Source organism: Biomphalaria glabrata, chromosome 7, assembly GCF_947242115.1.
Source record: "Biomphalaria glabrata chromosome 7, xgBioGlab47.1, whole genome shotgun sequence".
NCBI classification, from domain to species: Eukaryota; Metazoa; Mollusca; class Gastropoda; family Planorbidae; genus Biomphalaria; species Biomphalaria glabrata.
The window spans coordinates 47,270,196-47,292,096 of NC_074717.1; the positions used below are offsets into that span (position 1 = coordinate 47,270,196).

At 34.8% G+C, this 21,901-nt stretch overlaps 1 protein-coding gene across 1 annotated transcript; it reads left to right on the top strand.

Moving 5' to 3' along the window:
* Positions 1–116: 116 nt before the first annotated feature.
* Positions 117–20,959, top strand: LOC106058008 (mucin-17-like). The gene is made up of 13 exons (XM_056034974.1): positions 117–212; positions 5,620–5,706; positions 5,883–9,170; positions 10,110–10,992; positions 11,556–11,817; positions 12,428–12,618; positions 12,774–12,955; positions 13,625–13,821; positions 15,012–15,135; positions 15,512–15,601; positions 16,608–16,805; positions 17,418–17,705; positions 18,402–20,959. Exons 2-13 carry the CDS (start codon positions 5,628–5,630, stop codon positions 18,446–18,448), a joined length of 5,829 nt encoding a protein of 1,942 aa, XP_055890949.1. The 5' UTR covers positions 117–212; positions 5,620–5,627; the 3' UTR covers positions 18,449–20,959.
* The last annotated feature ends 942 nt before the right edge of the window (positions 20,960–21,901 follow it).

Below are 21,901 nucleotides of genomic sequence, written 5' to 3' on the forward strand. Positions count from 1 at the left end.
TAACCTCTCGGCTCGAAAGCCACCACGCCTCTGATACTTGGTCGATAAATATCACCTTTATTCCCCAGGTTTGAACTAGATGCGTGGAAAAACAATGACGTCCTGATGTTGTAATATCACTCCAATAAAGAATTGTTACACGACAGAGCTGTTAGCGTTGTCAAATCCTATCACTTGGCTCGTGGACCAAAGTGTGTGCTCATCTATTTCGGGTTGGTTTGTGAGATAAGGGGTGTGTCCAACAAACGTGTTGTTGACCAACACGAATGAGTGTGGACTTTTTAGATGATGGCTAACAGCTGGATATTTAAAACATGCTTTTGTTAAGATTCCGCATAGTCAGTCATTATGATTTGTATCCTTCCAAATGTTGATTGAGTCGTGACTATAATGGTCAAGTGCAGTTTTTTTTTTTTTTTTTTTAAATAGGTGACGATACTCAATGATGGATTGGCTCACTTTTAACTACTACTAAATTAATAATAACCGTTAAAATACAAGGAAAGTAATAATTTTGCCCCACATTGAAAAAGGTGCCGGCCGGTGCGTACCGTCACAAAAACAACACTTGTCAAGTGTATTGCCACGTCAAGTCAAGTAGTAGTGTATGTCTTACTAACGTAGGCCCTATATATGGAATCCTATTCACATGTCTTCTCAAAAGTCCATTGTTTAGACCGTCCCTGCACGCTTCAGCGCTCTAACACGGAGGTGGCCACGGGCTGTCATACAAAAAAAAAAAAACGAATGCAAATAGTGTGTAGTTTCTTTTCTTGTTATTCCTTCTCATTGGGTATAGCAAGGCTACAACGCCCAGTGGACTACGGACTTCTAGAGCTGAGAAAGACCTCTAGGAAGTGATCAATACTGTCAATCCAAGTTATATATATATGAGAGAGAGAGAGAGAGAGAGACATAACCCTTTTTTTAAAGAACAGTTTTGTGCTTATCTATCTATCTATGAGATGCGAAAAAATAAGAACATAAAGCTAAAATGTTATTTAACCTTGGTTAGGCCAATAATAGAATATGCAACATCCGTTTGGGACCCCTCAACTCAAGAAAACATTAAAAAACTTGAACAGGCACAAAATAGAGCAGTGAGATTCATAACAAACGAATATTCACAATTGACTAGAGTAACACCTTTAGTAAAATCACTAAATTTAGAAAGCCTTCGGGACAGAAGGCTCAAAAGTAAAGTAGCAATCATACATAAAACACTGAACCATAATCTTCAAATACAAAAAGAAAATTTAATAAAATACTCTGAAAGACACAAAGATAAAGGCACATTCCTCGTCCCATATGCTAGTACAAATGTGTACAAATACTCCTTCTTCCCTAGTGCTATTAGAGCATGGAATGGGTTGCCTGAGCTAGCCAGGAAAACCAGTGACTTGGCTGAATTTAAGTCATTGGTTAATATGCATGACTAAATGCACGACGCGTAGGACGTAATCATCTTCTTTTTTGAAGTAACGTCTGTATTATATAAGATATTATATAACATGTTGGTTGCAACTGGGTTTGCGTAGTCACTCATCCTTCAGAATCGAAGACATTGCAACTATTTATTATAATGTGAAAATCAAACTAACATTCATTCTCTGGCACATTATTATAATTATATAAACTTCAACTTAAGCTTTAAAAAAACAACAAATTCTACAGTCTGAGACAATGTCACACGCTGTATTGATGCATTATTTGTTTTGTAAAATGTTTTACATGTTTCGGATGTTCCTTCAGAGTTGAAGATAGTTTACTTCCTAGTCCAAACCTCCCGCAGGACGACGGGGGATGGGAGCGGGCAGGGTTTGAACCCTCGACCGTCGATAAATCCGAACGACAGTCCAGCGCACAAACCGCGCGACCAGGCAGCCATTATTAGACATTGACGTGCTCTCTGTACAGTGTTATGTAGTGCATCGCTCATTTTTTTTTTTTGGGGGGGGGCATTATTTCGATCTTATGATGCGTCTTGTTATTGACTGAACGGCACTGGCAGTTTTATTATGGCATAGCTCCCCTTCCTATGTGTTTGGGGGGGGGGGGTGCTATTGCAGCACAAGTATAGCGCTGGCCACGAAGTCTCGACATATAAGCACACAACGAAGCAGAAAGTCGAGGCAGGTGCCGCCCACCTCTTTCTTTCTCTAGTGTAAGTCAATCGCGTAAAATAACCGCGGAAGAGAACGAGGCGGTCACAGGCAAACATTTATTGTTGTCTTGCCATCTGAAATAAAGGATGACGGTCGATAAGGGTCACGTTTTGTTTGACCTGTTAGCCAGCTTATTTTTTTCTCGAAGACGAGTCCACTTAAGTGTCACTACGTAGCCGAAAAAAACAAAACAACAACAAAAAAAAAACATCGACGCTTTAGAGATCTTGAAATTTAAAGAAAGGACTAAAACAATATTTTGTTGATATGTCACAGTGACCCGGAAGTCCAACAGTTAAAATTAGGATTTATTTCTTCTGAGTTTAGAGCTTAATGGTGTCCTCGCCGAGCCGCTATTAGCTCTGCTACTTTACATTCCCAAGCATATTTTCAGTGAGGGCCGGCTAGTTGTTTACTTGATGTCCCGAGTTAAAAGTGCGCTCAGAAGGTGAAGGTCGTGGCGAGTTGACCTTGAACCGTGAGGCGAACGAGAACAACACATGAGCACAATGAGATGCTACTACTACTACTACTACTAGCTCTCTCAATGAAACAAGGTTTTTACAACTTTGTGTATGTGCGCGCGCGCGGAGATCTGTCTGTGTGTGTGTGTGTGTGTTCTATCTTGTGCCAGTGTAAAAGTCGTCCCCCCCCCTCAAACCTATATACAAGTACCGGGAATTGTTGATCATCAGTAAACTGGAACATTCGGTATACGTTCAGATTCTTTCACCTCCCCCCCCCCCCCAACCGCAAACAATAGTTTTAAATATTGGGGATTTAAAAAAAAACAACGAATTATACCCTTGGCAAGTCATGTGTTAATCAAGCCTTTCATGTGTTTATCTAGCAGTCCATGTGTTTAGCGGTTCATGTGTTTATCTAGCAGTCCATGTGTACTCATGTGTTTATCTAGCTGGCTTGTGAGTTTATCTAGAAGTCCATTTGTTTATCTAGCTGTTAATGATAATTAGAAATTTACTAAGTGACTAGCTTTCTTTGCTAACGTTCATGCCCTTGCTTAATTATTTTTAGCTATCCTGTCTTGAGTGACTGTGTAGATTTTTTTTTTTTTTTTTTTTTTTTTCATTTTCACTATTTTAATTGAATGTATTATCACTAAACTCCTCTGTTTCAGGGTTTCCAGATCCAATGAGCCACTAATTAAGACTAATAGTGTTACTTGTGTTAATTGTCAGCATTCTAGCGTGAACACTTTATTTCTCCCTTTCTTTTCTGTTTGTTCTTTGTTGATTGAAGAGATTCCAAACAGGATGTGCATCAGTTAATTATAGATCTAAGAAGAATACAAGTTGAATGTTACAGTCTTCATAAGCTGATGGAAACAAAAATGTAGCAGTACTTATTGCTCGTGAAGAGTTTCTAAAAGCTTTTTCATCAAGTTATTAATATGAGTAGGTTTTGCCAAAAAAATAAAAGACATAGATCTAGTTGTTAGTTTTAAATGTTGCTGATTGGTTAGAGTTCTTGAAATTGACACATTTCTGGATAGAAAAACATGTTTCAGTATTATCATGTTCTCTCTTAGTGTTATTATCATGTTCTCTCTTAGTGTTATTATCATGTTCCCTCTTAGTGTTATTATCATGTTCTCTCTTAGTGTTATTATCATGTTCTCTCTTAGTGTTATTATCATGTTCTCTCTTAGTGTTTATTATTTCAATATTCAGTGTGGTCTTTGTAGTTCTGTACAGGTTTGGTTGCACTCAATGTAATCTTTTGTGGAAGTTAAAACGTTCAAGGGTCTATCTAATACAGTTCAGGTCTCAACGAGTTTAACTATTGTTGTTGTTGATCTAGAGCCATTGTTCAGTAGTTTATGTAGTCACTGTTTGGAAACTACAGCATAAACATGTAGTCACTATTTGGAAACTGCAAGTGTTTAGTGAATAGTTGTGTCCATTCTTGTTGGTCTTTTGGTGTACTACCTTATCTTATAATAAATTTCAGATGTTTATCCAAAAGATAAAATAATTATCCATGTGTTAATCTGGACATTCATGTTAATTATAGACTTATAAACTCTCAGTCATTGTTTTTTTGTTTTTTTTAGTTCATTCAGGCAACCTATTCACTAATGCTTTATTGCACTAATGCACTTACAAAGAAGAAGCATTTTTATGAATGTTTCCTAGATAAAGGCACATTCCTCGTCCCATATGCTAGGACAAATTTGTACAAATACTCCTTCTTCCCTAGTGCTATTAGAGCATGGAATGGGTTGCCTGAGCTAACCAGGAAAACCAGTGACTTGGCAGAATTTAATATGCATGACTAAATGCATGACGCGTAGGACGTAATCATCTTCTTTTTTGAAGTAACATCTGTATTATATAAGATATGGAACAAGAAATGTGCCTTCAACTAATTGACTAAGGACTAATTATGCTTAATAAAGTTTAAATATATCATTTTAAGTTATTAAGTTCTTAGTTAAAGTTTTTTTAAAATTTGAATTTTATTAAAATAAAAAAAATGTAACATTGAACTTCAATCAGTGAAATTAAATAAGTGGTCACTGTAGCTCATGTGTGCATAAATACCATTAAACAACATATTGTTTTGTTAGTCAATGCTTAAATAAATTTCATTTCCAAAATGAAAAGCTATTTGGTATTGGAGTTACTACTTTGGTATAGTACTGCCAAGTTGTGGTGCTGTTTATGGTTGCTGATCCCTGACATACATCTAGACCTAGATTCTAGTCATACTAGAACTCATACACTTAAAAGTTTTCAAGCCCAACCTTATATTATTGAAATAAATATCATTCTTTTTACCATTTTATATTTGTATTTCTATCTCCACTAATTCAATCATGTTACAACTGACACAGACATTATGGACAAGTCAATTTGATGGAAGGCAAAAATCTTTTGTCCCTTCATTTATTTAATGGCTTAAGTGTGGACAAATGCGGATATAATAATCACATTGCTTTGGTAAGAGACAGCCAATTAGAAGTGTGTACAGGTGCTAATTGCAGTACAGACAATCATCACAGCACACTGGCCTGGCAATGCACAATTTGAACTGGAGTATTCTGTTTTTGACTTAAGAGAATTTTCCAGTTACTTATATACGTTGTTAATTCACTCACTTGGCCAATACATTTGTTACTAGTTGGGTTATAAATTCAGCCATTTGGATAAAAACTTTTGTTATTTAGTTGAGCTATTAATACACTTATTTGGTTAATAAATTTTTTTTTTTTTTTCATTAATTTACTCGTTTATTATTTGGTTTGTCAGACCTTGGATTTGATTATGAAATAACACAGTGCATCCTATTTAGGACAATAATTCACTTGCTTCACCAATAAATATCTGTCCTGGTGTCTGCTTTTCTAATCAAAAGTTATTTTTTTGTCTCCTAAGCAATCATTCATGTAGAGTCTGTTGGTTTAAAATAAAATGTTTTTCTTTTTCTTTAGGTGACATTATGAGCTCTTCAGATACAACAACACACAATGAGTTTCACAATGGGCCACTTCATGACCTCATTACTAGTGAAAGCATTAGTGAGTATTGGTTTGGCCTAAATGTATAAATTCATAGCCATATTATCCTCCATTGGGGCTATAACTTTAATATTCAAATAAAACTAATAAACTCGTCTTGGCGTGCTGAAAACAGAATAACGCATTTGGTTAGCATAATATATAGTGAAGTTAAGGTTTAATTTTTTTGTTAACAGGTAAAGATGAAAGTTCTATTCAAGATCTGGCTCGCTACTTATCATGTGCAACTTCTTCTGAGAAAGATACAATGATTATGGAGAACAAAGGGAGCTTACCAGATCCTTGCTATAATCAACAAACTGTCTTTAATTCACTCCAGGATGTCAACCAGGGTCCCATGTGCATCCCAGATTCAAGTTACGGGACATCTACTCCAGAGTCAACTAGTTCCCTACCCAGCAATCAACAGTATACTCCGAACACATTTGGTTCTACCAACATTCTATACGCTACTTCAACAAATACTTCTCTTGACCAGGGTCATCTTCAGACTTTGCCCAGTGTGACAGGAAATAATGTCCAGTATTTTCATGATGTTCATAATAATCAGTACCAACAAGAAGAGAACAACTTGCAGTTTCATTCATCCACTGTTGGAGCATTCCAAAATCTTACTCAAACAGATTCAACAGATTTTCAAAGTACTTCAGTATTGACCAATTCTTTTTCACCAACAAACAGCACAGTTCACTATAGTTCTAACCAAGGAAACCTTGGATTCAGCATGATGGATATTAACCCCAATCTTACTTCCAATCAGTTCAAAACTCCAGAAAAAATGCATGTAGATGAACCTGATGGACTGTTCCATCAAAGTGACATGAACACTAACAATAATAATGACTATTTTCAATTCAAGCCTGCTTCCACTGAAGCAAACATGCAAACATACCAATCTGAGAACTGCCAACAACAGTCTGAAGCCAACAACTTTATTCCAATCAATACTTTTACTCCAACTGTTGAATCCTCTGCTAATGGCTACACATCTGGACTGGCTGTTAACTCAAGTACTGAGAACCTGTTTCCTGCTTCGTCTTTTGATTCTAATAATTTTATTTCCAGCGGTGGTCAGAATCTTCAACCTTCCACTCATTCTTTTCCAAGCTCCAACAACTCTGTGGCTATGCATTACTCCCCGCCGCAGCCTATGAATGAAGCCAACAGTCCCGACTTTGTGATGCAGTCTTCTCCTAGTCCCAATCAACAATTTACAGAGCACCAAGCGTCCAACAGTCAGCAACCTGTACAGTCTACTACAGATCTCTTGCTTGCCAAACAAAGTATGGAAACAGCTGAGTCGTTGCCCAATGAACAGAGTACATTGTCCAATTATAGTGTCAATCCATCCTCTACAGTGCCCATTTCTCAATCATCTTTAATAGCTACGTCACTGTCATCCAATAGTTTCATTAACTTTAGTGCTACTGACAATATTACTTTACAAGATTTCAATGGGAAAGCTTGCAGAGAGTTGGAAGGGACACAGTTTACAACTCCATCAACATCGTGTGCTGGACTCCAACACTTCCATAATGAGAGTGATGCTTTTCCCCACTTAGACCTTCAGGCAGTAGTCAATGGAAATTTTGACTCCAGCATATCCAGGCAGTCTGACTCTCAGCCTGGGATTTTTGCTGGTTATCCTTTTGAAAACAATGTTCAATCTGTGAGTTTTTCAGAGTCAATCTTGACTCCAACTCTTAACAGTATTCCCTCTAACTCTGTTGAGTTTCTTAATACTAGCACACCTGGCATAGACTTTGATCAGCATAATCAATTGTCCAGAGCTAATGCTGTGACCTTTGCACAAAACTTATCCCATTCTTCCATACCAACTTCAGAAATGCAAGGTGCTTTTCATTTGCAATCTAATGAACTCCCTTCCAGTCAAAAGGAATCCAAATTACAGCCTACTGAAGTTTATCCTCAGCCCATGCAGGTCCAAGAAACTAAACCCACAGATACTAGTTCAGTCTATTCTTTTCAGGATCATCCTCAAGCAAAAGGAGGTAGCATAGAAACTGCTATGGATATCTCATCCAACATAAGCTTTGAAGATATTCATAGATCAATTGTCAAAGCAGGCAATAGTTTTATCAAGGACACCATTCATCCAGGCTCTGATTATGTTCAGGAGTCTCAATCATTTTCTACTGAATCTAATTCTTTCTATGACCTTAGTAAATTGCATTCTGTTCCCGAGACATCCACACCCTCTACGCAAGTTAGTTTCACTTCAAACTCTGATTATAATTCTATGCTAAATAATTCCAGTGCTATCCTATTAACTGACTTGGTGACATCAGTTAGCAATAATCAACCTCATAGTTTTCAGGAAATGCCTAATTTTTTACATACTCCAGTTGTCTCTGGACTTGAATCCGATGCTAATACTATGGAACAGCAAATGAAAGTAAACGATTCTCAGTCTTGTTTTATCAGTAGTGTTAACAATGCAGGCACTAGTCACACACCAATTAAAACAGTCCAGGAAGATGACAGAAACTCAGTTGTTCAATCTTTGTTTCAGAATTCTTTATTGATCAGTTCTGAAGCAGTGTCTTCATCCAGTCTTCAGTCTCAGTTAAATACTGCATTGCCTAGCAATGTGACTTTACTTGGAGATGTCAACAGCACTTTGCCCATTACAGAACAGATAGAACCGAAGCCGAATACTTATAATCTTGAAAACAGTGCTCATTTGTCACAAAAACCACAGTTGACAACTATAGTTATTCCTACACTGGGCACATCTTCTTGTGAGAATGAGAACTCTCCGAGAACATTTTCATTAGAAGAAGTACAGAAAATGTTGGCACAACAAACCTTATCACAGAATTCCTTTTCCATGTCCCAGCAACCAACATCTTTGCCACCAACGTTGGTGTTACAAAAACCAACATCTTCAAATGTACAATGGTTGAAATTGCAGCCACACCCAAGGCTCATCATTAAAGGCTCAACATTTTCAAGTGCCCAGCGACCTATTCAACCTCAACAACAGCTACAACAGACAAGAGAGAAACTTGTTCTTGTCCAGCAGTCAGCACAGTCTCAACTGACCAATCCATTGGAGGCTCAAAGAACTCCAGCTCCTCCATTACAGCTTGTTGTTACTCCAAAAGAACAACCTCAAATGCACAACAAACTGCATCTATTGCAGCCGACAGACCAGCAAACGAGGTTGTCGTTTCATATGAAACCCACTCCCACAAAGACATCGCAGAGTCTGGTGTATCAAGTAGTTTCATCCCCTGAACAATTCCGTACTTCATTTCAACTGAGTGCACAAAAACAGAACCAATCTGCTGTTTATTTCACTCCACTTAGTTGTGCTGCACCGCCAGTGAAAAAAGATCAGGATCATGAAAGGTCTGAGAGACAGTGTAGTGACAGTATCAAGAAGGAATACAAACATTTACATAGTCTGTTGACAGGAGACACTTCTGTACAGTCTTCTAGTAAGTAGAACACACTTTTTTTTTTAAGTTTTTGATAATTAATAAGATATTTAATGATAAAAAGGGTAGATCTATTAATAGAGCATATATATATATATATAAGTGGTTGATATAATAATAAGTTAATTAAAATAAACATTGGCCTATGCTTGGTTTATGCTATTAATACAACTTAATTTTTTTGTTAATCAAAAAGAAAACATTTGCTAAACAATTAGAATGTCTGCATTGGTTTGTTTTCAATTGAGCTCTAATATGAGATATTGTCTTATACATGAAAATGAGAAAATCATCTGTGGATCCAGTTTCTGGATGATTACATATTTAAAATGACTTCCCACTGGGCTGGATAAGGATTATGATATGAATCTTGTCAATTAAAATTTGGCACTTGTACAATGCTAAATTGAGATTTAAAAAAAAAATACTGGGGAAATAGGGGGTAAAAAAATATAGTGAAATACTTTTAAAATATTAAACATTTTTTTTTTGCTTCTAAGTTTATTTCTCTCTTTACATTTTGTAAGTAGGTACATAATCCTTTGAATACATCTCCCCTTTCTCCACTACATGTTACATATAGTCCACTTCTTCACAGACCAATATAAAGTTGGATAGGTGAATACAGAATAGAAAAAGCAAGAGATTGTTATTAAGTGGACCACATTGATCTACCTAGATTTTTCCCCACCTGTTTCATCTAGTTATTATGTGATGAATTTATAAAATATCAATTATATTTCTTTCATTTTCATTTATTATGTGTATAACTTACGTATTTAAATGTGTTGAAACACTGATTCATTTATAATATGTATTTGGGATTTATTTATTGTTTTCAGCGATTCATTTACGTTTTTTTTTATGTTTGGTGATTTTTTTTTTATAAGTATTATTTGTTTTAGTTTCATTAATGAAGTTTATATATTTCTCTTTCAGCTGTGCATCCAGTTCTAAATTTGTCCAACAATCTTCAGAGTAGCCTGCATTTAGCAAGTGGATCATCATTAGGACTCTCTAATACATGTCCAAGTTCTAAGCCAACTCCTACCTCTGCACCATTTTCATTTCTTCCACTGAGTACTTCCTTATCACTTCCAACTCTGAGCTCCGCCTGCATATTCGTACCTTCTGTTTCTGCAGCTACTTCCACAGCCAGTGCTCCAGTCTTCAACTTCTCTAATGTTTTCTCTTTGTCATCTACGTCAACTGAATTAAAAGATATCAAAAGTGAGGCGTCTAACTCTAACATTTTGCTACTACCTGAGGCTGTGCCAACTACAGATGGTATGAAATTAGAAAGCTCACAAGTAAATGCTACTGTCTCTAGTCAAGTGTCATTGGATAGAAAAAGGTCCCATACACCATTAAGTGTAGATATCCATAGTCCAAACTCTAACTCTGAGACACCTTCACCGTTGTCTTCTCCCGTTCCCATTGAAGATGGAAATACGCAGGCAACATTGATTGAACGCTCAGCTGACCTGCACATTCAATCAGATACCATGCAGGCTGTAAATGATGACGACGAGAATGCGTCTTTTTTTGACATAAATTCTTTCCACAAGCGTCCATCTACTGAAGAAGTGCTGACCTCCCGTAGGAATGAAGAGAACGTTCCCATAAAAATTTTGAAGGGTTCCTTGAATGCTGATGCTCGTTCTAGTGTCCAGCCTTCCTTGTCACCAGAACAAACCTTTGATATTGGAAGTGTTGTCAGCACAGCTTCAAGTTTCTCATTTGCATTAGGTGATAAGGAAGATAATTCAGAAATTTTTACATTTGGTTCTGGTAAAATGGGTGCTTCAACGACAGAATCTTTGTAAGTATCCAGTTTAGTCCTAAAATGTTTAGAATTTTATAAAGAGGTTATTTTTCTTATTCAACACACCTAAAATATAGATTGATAAAATACTCATTGATCTCAAAATCTAGCGATTTCATTATAACTTTAAAATAATATAAATAGGCCATTCCTAAATTTTGATTGTGATAGTTTCATGTCTGATAAACTAAAAAATAACAGAGAAAGACCCTCTGCTGATTATAATGATCAAATATCAAGCTAAAAAATAATTATGAAGCTTTTGAGGTTTAATATAAAATTTTTTGCTAAATTTCTTATAAATCATCCAGTATATTGTAAACATGTGTCATAATACACCAAATGTAGAAAGATGTATTGAGGTGACCCAACTGATGATCCAACCAAACAATATAGTATTGAATATTTTAGTTATTCCATTGACCTATATTTTTGTAATTATAATTTTTACAACACAAAACTTTTTTTTTTATATATTTCTATAAAAAATTTCTTTGATATTTTAATTTTTTTTTTTTAATTAGGAAAAACTTTTCACATTACTTATGTTTATTTTACAGAAAATACAAGAGTGGCTCCAAGCGGGGGCTATCACTGAACAAAAGTTCAGTTAAAACACCAAGAGCCCCAGTACCTACCCAACATGTGCGGCCTGTTACCAGAAAACAGTTTAGCCTGAAGGCGTACTACCCCAGCAAAATAGAAAACATGGAGCTTAAAATTGTTGAGCAGCCAGAGAGTCACCATAGGGCTCGTTACCAGACTGAAGGTAGTAGGGGGGCCATCAAAGATGCCAGCCAGCAAGGTTTCCCCATTGTAAAGGTAACTCATCACTTACATGCATTCTAAGATTTGTGTACAAAACAATGTAGGATAACTTAGGACTATAATGACCATAACTTATGGTACGCCTTGAAGATAACAATGGTGTAGGTATGTTCTGTAAATGAGACCCATTTGTAACACATATAGCATTAAGAGAAAAATCAACTATGACATTCCTTAGCAAATAACTTGTAATTGGAAATGTTATGTGTTTTCATTTTCTTGAACATATATTTATAATGTGACACTCTTGTTTATTATCTGGTATAGAAATTATGAATAGCATTTTATGTTGATCCTTATAGTGATTTGTCAGCATGTAGTAATCCAGTATAGACATCTATACATCTTCTTGTGTGTGTTTTGTTTCCCTTTCTGGCCTTTTTCTGTCATTGTCTTTATTATTCTGTCTCTCATGAAGACAAACAACCTAAATATGTCTTTACAAAATCTGGACTTACTTAACTTTGGGTTCTTAACAAGTTTTTATCAACAGAGTTTTAGATAAATTATTTCCAGTCATTATGTAATCATTGTTTTTATATATTTCTTTCGTACAAATACTGATTTTATTCTGATTTAGAATTGATCATTTTTCCATTACCAGCTTGTTGGCTATAACAGAGCAACAAAGTTACAAGTATTTATTGGGGATGAGAGTGGCAGAGTTAAGCCCCATGGGTTCTATCAAGCTTGTCGTGTCTTTGGGAAAAACTCTACAGCTTGTACAGAACAAGAGATTGAAGGAACTACAGTCATTGAAATAGATCTTCTACCAGAGAACCATATGACTGTCAAGTAAGAAGTTCTAGCATCCATTGGTGTACATGTTATTGGTAGCTAGCAATTGTTTGTTCTGTAGCTTTAGATTGGTTAGGCATAGTTTTATATTGCATTGTATTTTACACTGTTGTTATTGCTGTTAGAAACTAATAAACTTTCTCCATTTGTAGAATGGACTGTATTGGTATATTGAAACTGAGAAATGCAGACGTGGAGAGAAGAATTGGAGCTAAACGAGCCAGAGATAAAAAAAAGAATAATACCAAGGCCCGTCTAGTAATGCGTGCCGCAGTTGAGAAATTAGATGGCTCCGTTCATATATTACAGGCTGTCTCTAACCCTGTGGTGTGTAGTAAGTATTCAGATTGTTTGAACATCTTTTAAGTTGGTACTGACCCTCCATTTCCCCCTTTTCACCCATGTTTTAAAAATACTTTGGCTTTGATCACAAGTAATTGAAATAAATATAAAAGTTTCATTTTTTAGTGTCATAACATGTAGGAATATTTTAATATCTTAATGCAAGCCTTAAAAATGAGTGTATTACAGCATTTTTTATTTTATTTAAGCTATTGCGGTGTGCAATAATTCTAGCTTAACTATATCCTCAACAAACATTTTTAAAAAGCGTTGATTACATTAGGAAAAACAACACATTTGAACTAAGTTCATTAGATTAGGCTGTACTGAATGCTCTTGTTACACATTATCATTTTATGCTTTCATTTATCTTATTGAAATGTTCTGATGCCCACTCTATTGTCTCATCTCACTTAACTCCCAGACATTGTATAAAAATAAGCTTGAAGAGTAAATGTATATATATATATATATATATATATATATATATATATATATATATATATATATATATATTCTCTCTCTCTCTTCATATATATATATAAAACAAGACGTATAGAGAGAATAAACATAGTACTATCTGTGGCAAATTTTTAAATTCTGTTCTTTCACTACTAAAAATAGTGTTTATTAAGATGACCTACTTGCTTGTATTTTTCAGCTCAGCCAGTTGGTCAGCCAGAAATCTGTCGAATGAGCATCTCAGAAAGTAGCACTAGAGGTGGAGACTCACTTTTTATTATTGGTAAAAACTTCAAGAACAAAGGCACTAGTGTCTTGTTTCAAAAGCTAGACCTGAACGAGGAAGTTATTGTTTGGCAAGCAGAAGCAGAAATAGATCAGGAATTCTTTCAGCCGGTAAGTAATAACTAAAATATCTTACCTGTGCCATAGTCTTTTGGACCATTAGGGCACTACACATAAGCTGTTGACCATCTCTATGCATTCCTCTCTGTTTTCTGCCTAAAGGTCTTTGCCAGCCCTGAGGACCTTGTAATACAATTTTGGTTTGCATTTTTCAACAGTGTCAGCAGGACATTGTAGGACCTTATTGCCATTGTAATCCTGTTTCAGATTTCCTCAATTTTGGTATGTTAGTAGGTGATACAGTGGATCCCTATATACCATCTCGAATGCCCACTCAATTAAATAAAGTACACATAAAATAACTAACAATCATGAATAAGGGTATACCCTTAACTTTCACTAGGGAGCCTATTATTAATTGTATAAATTTTTACAAATATTTTATATGCAACTTTAAAACAAAATCTGATCAGGATGAATCCTAAAATGGACCTCATTCACCAATCGTAAACAAACAACATTTAGCCACGTGGTGCTTTATCTCTTCTATATAATTTACGATCTCATGTTTAATTCATGATGGTTGTCACGAGACAGTTTTTTTCATTGTTTTATCAATAAGATCACGTGACTAAATGAGGTTTGTTTACGATTGGTGAATGAGGTCCATTGAAGGTTGCAATAGCTAACACTTTTTGTCTCTGTAACTTTACATGTAAAAAAGGCAAAAAGTTGTTTTTTTTTATCTAATGTAATATGATGCTCATGAAATCTGTTGTTTTTATTGTTAAGTTCCTCTTTCAGACCTTATGATCTATAGGGCAGATGATGAAAAGGTCATTTGTTTTTGTGGTTAACAAAGGTCTTGCGTGGCCATCACAATGACCAACCATCTTTAAGCTGGGTGGACTCAGAAGTGCCCTAAATATTCCAAAATTAAAAATACCAGTCTTCACCAGGATTTGAACTCGGGACCCTTCGTTCAGAAGTGCTTTACCACTCAGCCACCACATCTCCTATTGTTTTCATGCTATTCATGATTAGAAAAATCTGAAACTCCCAAAACATCTTAGGGCTTGTAAATAAAAAAATTATTGTTTCTCCAAGATTTCACAAAGCTTTAATTATCAATGCAAGAGAGGAGTAAAAAAATACCTTGTAATTAAAAAGAAATGATTTCATTAAACCCTAACTATAAAATGGTTCTTACAGTTTCACTCTTTAATAACTATGTTCCACAGACTCATTTAATCTGTAAAGTGCCTGCCTATAAAGATGAAATGATCACAAAGCCTGAACAAGTACAAATTGTTGTGAGTTGTGCTGGCAAGATAAGCGATGCTCAAGGATTCACTTATAAACCAGGTATTACATGAAACCGAGGTGCCTTTTTTTTTTTTTTTAACTTAAATTTGGAAATGTTATATTTAAGTATCAAATATAAATATATATATATTTAAATATTTAAAATTTCCAAGCTCCTGCAAACATATTGGATCATTTTGCATTTGTTTCCAATATGAAGTTTGTTTAAATACTTTTGTTTTAATTGTGCACTTGATTAGTCGTTTTCATTCATTTGTCATCTAGGTTAGTGAGTCCATTTTCAAACACAATTTCTAGTTTTTGTTTCAAAGTATTAAAGTTTTAAGAAACACATTTTCCCTTTTTTTTTTTTTTTTTAAGAAAAGAATACTCTACAGACCTTAAAAAATGTAACATGTTTTTTTTTTATAATCAGTTTATCAAGTGGCCCATAGTGTCAAACAGGAGATTGCCATGGAAACTGATGGAATAACTTTAGCTAAAGCCTTACCAATTGTTTCCCCTGGTAAGCTGATAGTTTGATTAACCCTAAATCTATGGATGTATCTGTTAATTACATTTTTTCCAGGTTTAATTTTACAACCAGGATTAGATTAAAAGATAGGCATTATTTGTATCATTTACTAAAAGTAGAATCACGCTTAACAGACTCATATGACTTACATTATATATTTACATACATACTGCACAGGCAGACTTTTTCTTCACACTATCAATATAATATACTGAAAACTAATGTGCACAATATCATTTATAGTTCAGCCCACCTATACCCAGACTATATTTAAGAATAACTTTTCCAACTAACCCAAGCCAACAAAAAATGCCCTTCCATTCATTAGAGTAATGGGACCTGTATTCATATTAACCTGGATCCTATGGTTACAGGATCCCCCTAAAGCCCACTCATATTCCTCCTTACAGTCATGCCCATTCTTATATATGTGTTATATAAGCCAAACTTAAACACCCCCAAACTCTTTTTCAGACCTAGATCTATTTCTTTTGTAATATTCATAATAGTTCAACATTTATAAAAATTTGCTTGTACAACACACTGCACTTTCATTTAGTGCAAAGCGTGGTTGAGAGGCCAAGTGCGCTTGAACTTGGCTTGGCTTGGCTACCTAGAATGGGACTCGAGGTTCGACACCCGACTCGGGCAGAGTTGTGTTTACTGAGCTCCGAAAGGCAGCACGGAAAACCAACTCCTAGATACCCCCACTGGTCCACAAATGAGATAGGACCAAAAGCGCTCTGAGCATGCTATAAGCATGAAAGTAGCGCTATATAAAAGCTATAATAATAATTTATTTAAAAGCCATGTCCTATTACAAATTAATTACTCGTATATCAAAGTCCAACAATATCAGCAGAATTGATATTTCATGTGCTCTTTTTTTTTAATGGTAGATGATTGCCAGCTGCAATATGTGGTGAATAATACAGATAGTTAGCCTAAATATTTGTAATGAACAAAACATTTTTAGTTGACACATTGGTTATTTCAGAAGCTCTTCAGTTAAACCAAATGGTACTAGAGAGTTCTAGCCCCAACAGTATATTCCAGTTACCAGCAGGAACAGTACCCTCTCTGCAAAGCTCTTCTCCTGTCTACACTTTGCCAACACTATCTGAGAACACTGTACCTGATACTGACAGGAGGCAAGTTCAAAGATCAGTAATGCCAACTGATGTTCATATTTCAGGTAGGCCTACTGTTGTTGACTATCTTTTAATTTAGGATTTCAATATATTACTTTCAATTATGAGCAAACTTTTTTTTTGTAATAGTTAGTTATAGAAACCAACTGACTTTAGCCAGGACCCAGGACTCCTGCCCATATCAAAATGGAAACCAAATTTGACAACTTAAACTAGAATAATTTTGAAATATACTCTAGTTGGTCGGTTGTTGGTTTGTAGCTCAAAACAGCTAGTACAACTAAAACAGTGTAGGTGTATTATTGTAAATGTAGAACCTTCTACTTATAAATACTCGTTTACATGGATTCAACTTCAAATGTGATATAGTAGTAACACAAATGATATGATCATGCGAACAACAATCTAACTCTCAATAAATACACATCTTTACAGTCTCACATCTCTGATTTGTCTCGTGTTCAACTCTCCCATGTGACTTCTATTAACATCAATTGTGACAGACTATGTCATGGTTTCATCAAAAATCTGTCAGACAAAAACTCCTATTTCCTTTCCTTGTCATTTCAACTGGCAAACACACATACACTCCATAATAAAAGGATTATGTATTCCAAATGTGCATTTCAACTCTTTTTTTTTTTTATTCCTTGTAGTTCATAAACATTCTGACATGTTCAGTGCTGGGCCATCATCCTATTCTGTAAGTGGTAGTAGAGGCCCATCAAACTCTGGTCCAGTTAATAGAGACACATCAAGCAGCTGTTCAATCAGTAAAGACACTCCAAGTTCAGTGAATGTGGACAGCAACTCAGTGGAGGGGCAGAGTGTTACAACAAATCAACCTAATGTACAGAACTCCAGCCTAGAGTCAACTCTCTCTTCTAAACCAATTGTAGTTGTACTAGATACTGGGAATTTACCATCGGAATCAGGTTGTAAAAGTAAGTACATTTAAGTGAAAGTGTTTGATTGAAGCTTCTAGTTATTTACTTTCTATTGATATTCAGATATTACTTTAATGTCCTTCCTAACCCTGAAACCCATATTTTAGCCAAACTGGCAACAACTAGTTTCTTTGACAAGATTTGCTTATTATTATTTTTTTATTATTATTTTGGTAGGTGTTTTTTTTTTACTACCGCATTGAGGCAAAAGCTTACCCTGTTTATCTGACACTCTTTCCTTTTTTGATATTTTAATGAAAGGTATTCATTATTAGACAAGTTTGTTTTGCAGCCATATCATTTAAGAATATGACTTTCTTCAACACAAAACTTGCCTGATTTAGATGGATAATAAAGATTATTATTATTATTAACTCCTTACCTTTACTGAATAGATTACATAAAGTATTGATCTCTGCTATTTCAATTTTCATCCTTTGTCTCAAAATATTGTGTTCCATTTTTGCTTTTTAATATTTTGGGCTATGAGTTTCTGCTCGGTTCTCTCCCACAAGTATTTCACTTCATTGTAACGTTTTTAAATAAATATAAGATCTATATGGTAAAAATGTTCATTGTAGTCTATGAATTAACTATGAATATATATATATATATATATATATATATATATATATATATATATATATATATAAAGTGAATGAATTTAATTGTGTGATTCTATTTTCTTTACAGTACAACAGTTGTTGCAACAGATTCTAGAAGCTCAAAATAAAAAATGAACAGCCCTGTTAAGGATGGGGATTAGGATAACTTCATTGGTGTGAAGGACTAATTCATATTGAACTAAGCAATAGACCTGAAGATGGACCCATTCATGTTGTATTGGACTCAGCTATAGAACTGAAGATGCTCATTTTACTTTAATACTACTAATAAGACATTGTCCAAATATTTGTTATGATTGCAAAATTTTTTTATGGCTATGAAGGCCCAGCTGTGAGTTATATATTTTGCTATATCTAACAACTAGCCAGATATTACCCGCTGCCCGCGGGTCTTAACTTGCGTATTGCTGATATAGTCACTGATATAGTGCAATAGAAACAATTGATTAAGCTAGTGACTGCTAGGGGTCAATTCAAGGGTTCTTTTTCATGCCAGTGAGAGTAAGCTGACACCTGACATGATCTTCTAAATGACTCCACAGAAATCCTCTTTGAGCTAAGCAAAAAAGATTGTCTTCAGCATATGCCTCTTGCAATCCCACCAGAACATGATTTGCGTAGTCTTACTATTTTATGGCTAGAATAGTGCCCTGTTACTTCTAGTAACTTTAGACGCTTTCTTTGTAGCTTCCAGAGAGCCATGTGAAAACTGTTGCCTGGTAGCCTGGGAAAGGGGACTGAACGGGCTGCTGGCTTTAATGGTTGACTATTTGTCTTCAGAAGTGATATGTTGTTTTATACTAATTAACACTGATATTAAATTGATCAAACATATTAATAGAAAAATTCATGTGAGGGCCGTGTTGATATATAACATTACAATGTTTAGGGTTGTATTGTGAACCATAATGGGTTAGGGTTGTTATGTAATGTTTTGGATTGTAGTAAAAACTCATCTGACCTGGACAGTGTTTACCTTTGATGAAATATTTAGGATAGTATTAGGACCCATGATCTATGACTGCCCTATTTGGTCATGGTTAGGGTTATGGTTAGGCTTGTAATCTTCTCGTTTTATTTCTTAAATGTTTTATTTCTTTAAATTTGTCTGATTTATAATTTATGCTTCACTAGTGTTAGGGCATTCGTAAGAGTGTTGGACTTCACATTAGCAACAGTCGGTTTTGGTGTGACTAAAGAGGAAACGGTGAGCTAACAGCATCCTTGACTGCTCATTATTGTACAGATTTTGTTACAATATGGTAGCAGTACTTATAAGCAAAAACTGCTCATAAAAAAAAAACACAAAAAACATGTTATGATGTGACACCAGTACTTTTTAATGATGAATTAAAGATAAAACAAAAGATGCTCTTCTTTTAACATCTGTTATGATTTTAAAGAAATGTGTAATGACTATGACATTGTATTATGACTTGCTTTTTTTTTATTTTAATAATTTGTTATTATATTTGGTGTTTTTTTTTTTTATGCACATGAAACCTTTGCAAGGTTCATATTGTAGAGGTATATAAAGAATGAAATGAGTTGAAGATGTAAGATAATTATTTCAAACAAAATATTGGTTAAACTAACCAAAGACATAAAAAAATGCTTATTTATAATTTTTCTGGGGAGATAAAGTTTATACATCTTAATTTTTTTTTCTTTTCTATTTTATGTTTAAATTTTAATTGAACATATTTATATACATTTCCATACAAATTGTTCAGAGGCTAAAAATTAAATTTGACCTTATGAAATCTGTGTTCATTACACACACACACACACACACAAATTCTGACAAACTAATAGTTTATATTAGCGTAATTTTGAAAAGGTAACATTCCAGTCATCTGCTATTAATTTTTCTTTGTTAATATTGTATAGAGTAGAGAAAATACTGAGATAACCTTGATGTAGTTCTTCACTAAAGAAAACTATAAAAATATTGTCTCCACCCCAGCCCCAAATCCTTTTCTTGCTTTTACATTGACACAGTAGTCTTGTGTTGTTTTTTTTAAAGAGTCAATGATGCTTAGTGTAGGTGAAACAGCCATTTCTGCACAAACCAATAATGTACTACAAGTCCATGTAGCAACAAGTTGCTCAGTTGACACTTGTGATTTCTTGAGGATGTTTCAGTATTTATATTTAAAAAAACTGGGTGTATTTTATTCTTATGTATAGTATATTCCCTTCAATGAAGGGCTGAATGGTTCGTCTGTCTTTGTGTTAAAACATTAATGTGTATATTTTATGGAATAAAATGTAAACCAGACCAAACTGTATTGTTTTTACACCATCAGTAAACTGTTTGGAGAGTTGAGTGACAAATAAATGGGCTACACTTTTACATAACATTGGATTCTACCTGAAGTATTGTATGTAACAAGGGATGTGCTGTCTGGAACATTGGAATGAAAGATAATTGATATTATAATGTCATTTTTTAACATGATATAGTCACCATAGACCAGTATTATTGAATGTCCTACATTTACCAATACATCATAGTGATTTGAACTAACCACAAATGTCTCTGTTGAATGAATTTATACGTTAGTCCACTTAAAATCATTCGCCTTCTTTTAGGGCTTTAATTTAATGTCTTCCTGGACATTTTTTTTTAAAATCTTTAGTTCTTTTTTTTTCCTATTCTGTAAGTGGTAGTAGAGGCCCATCAAACTCAGTGTGTTATGGTCCCAAACTCTTGTGAGTGATCTGGGAGAAGGTTTCCATGCTGCCTTTAAGTGCACATCAAATTCATTGCTGCTCAAGCTGGGATTTGAACTCCATCCCCCCATGATAGGTAGCCAAGCGGTTTATTCCACTCAGCCTCACATCCCACATTAACGCATATTATTTCTTGTCATGGGCGAGAGAGCGGCATTAATAAACCAACGACTTAGCAGGGTTTAAGTCATTGATTAACATGCATGACTAGATTGACACTTGCGTAGGGCGTAACGTCTGTAATATATAAGATAATAGCTCATGTGCTCTAATGTCTTATTATGTAAAGTTCAAATCATGCTCTGTAGCCTATTTCCAGTGCTGTTTAAAGGCTAAAAACAATTCAGAAAGCCACTGAAATGTTTTCATATGCTGTTTTACTTAGTTTAAAATAGTAATCAATGAAATCATTTCAATATCAAGCTAACAACAAAAACCTATTACTTTGTGATATCCTTCCAAGGGCATTAATAGAGCTCTCATTTTCCAGGCCTTTCATATACCTAAACGGTTTCTTGAGACCAGTCAAGAGGCCATTTCTACTGACCAACTATATCACCAGACGATTCCTCTGTGGACACTGTTATGAATGGCAACTATCAATTGTATTTTCCCTATAATGAATCTCTATCCTAATACTGCCAAACAATAGCTGTTAACTTACTAACTCATCGTGGCTGACCCACATCCATGCTCTAGTGGCACTAGTAAAAAAAAACAACAACAAAGAAATGTTTATATAGGTCCTATCATAGGGACTATGAAATGTGCCTCATTATGTTTTTTTTTTGAATGTGTAAGTTATGGTTCAATGTTTCAGTGCTACGTTAC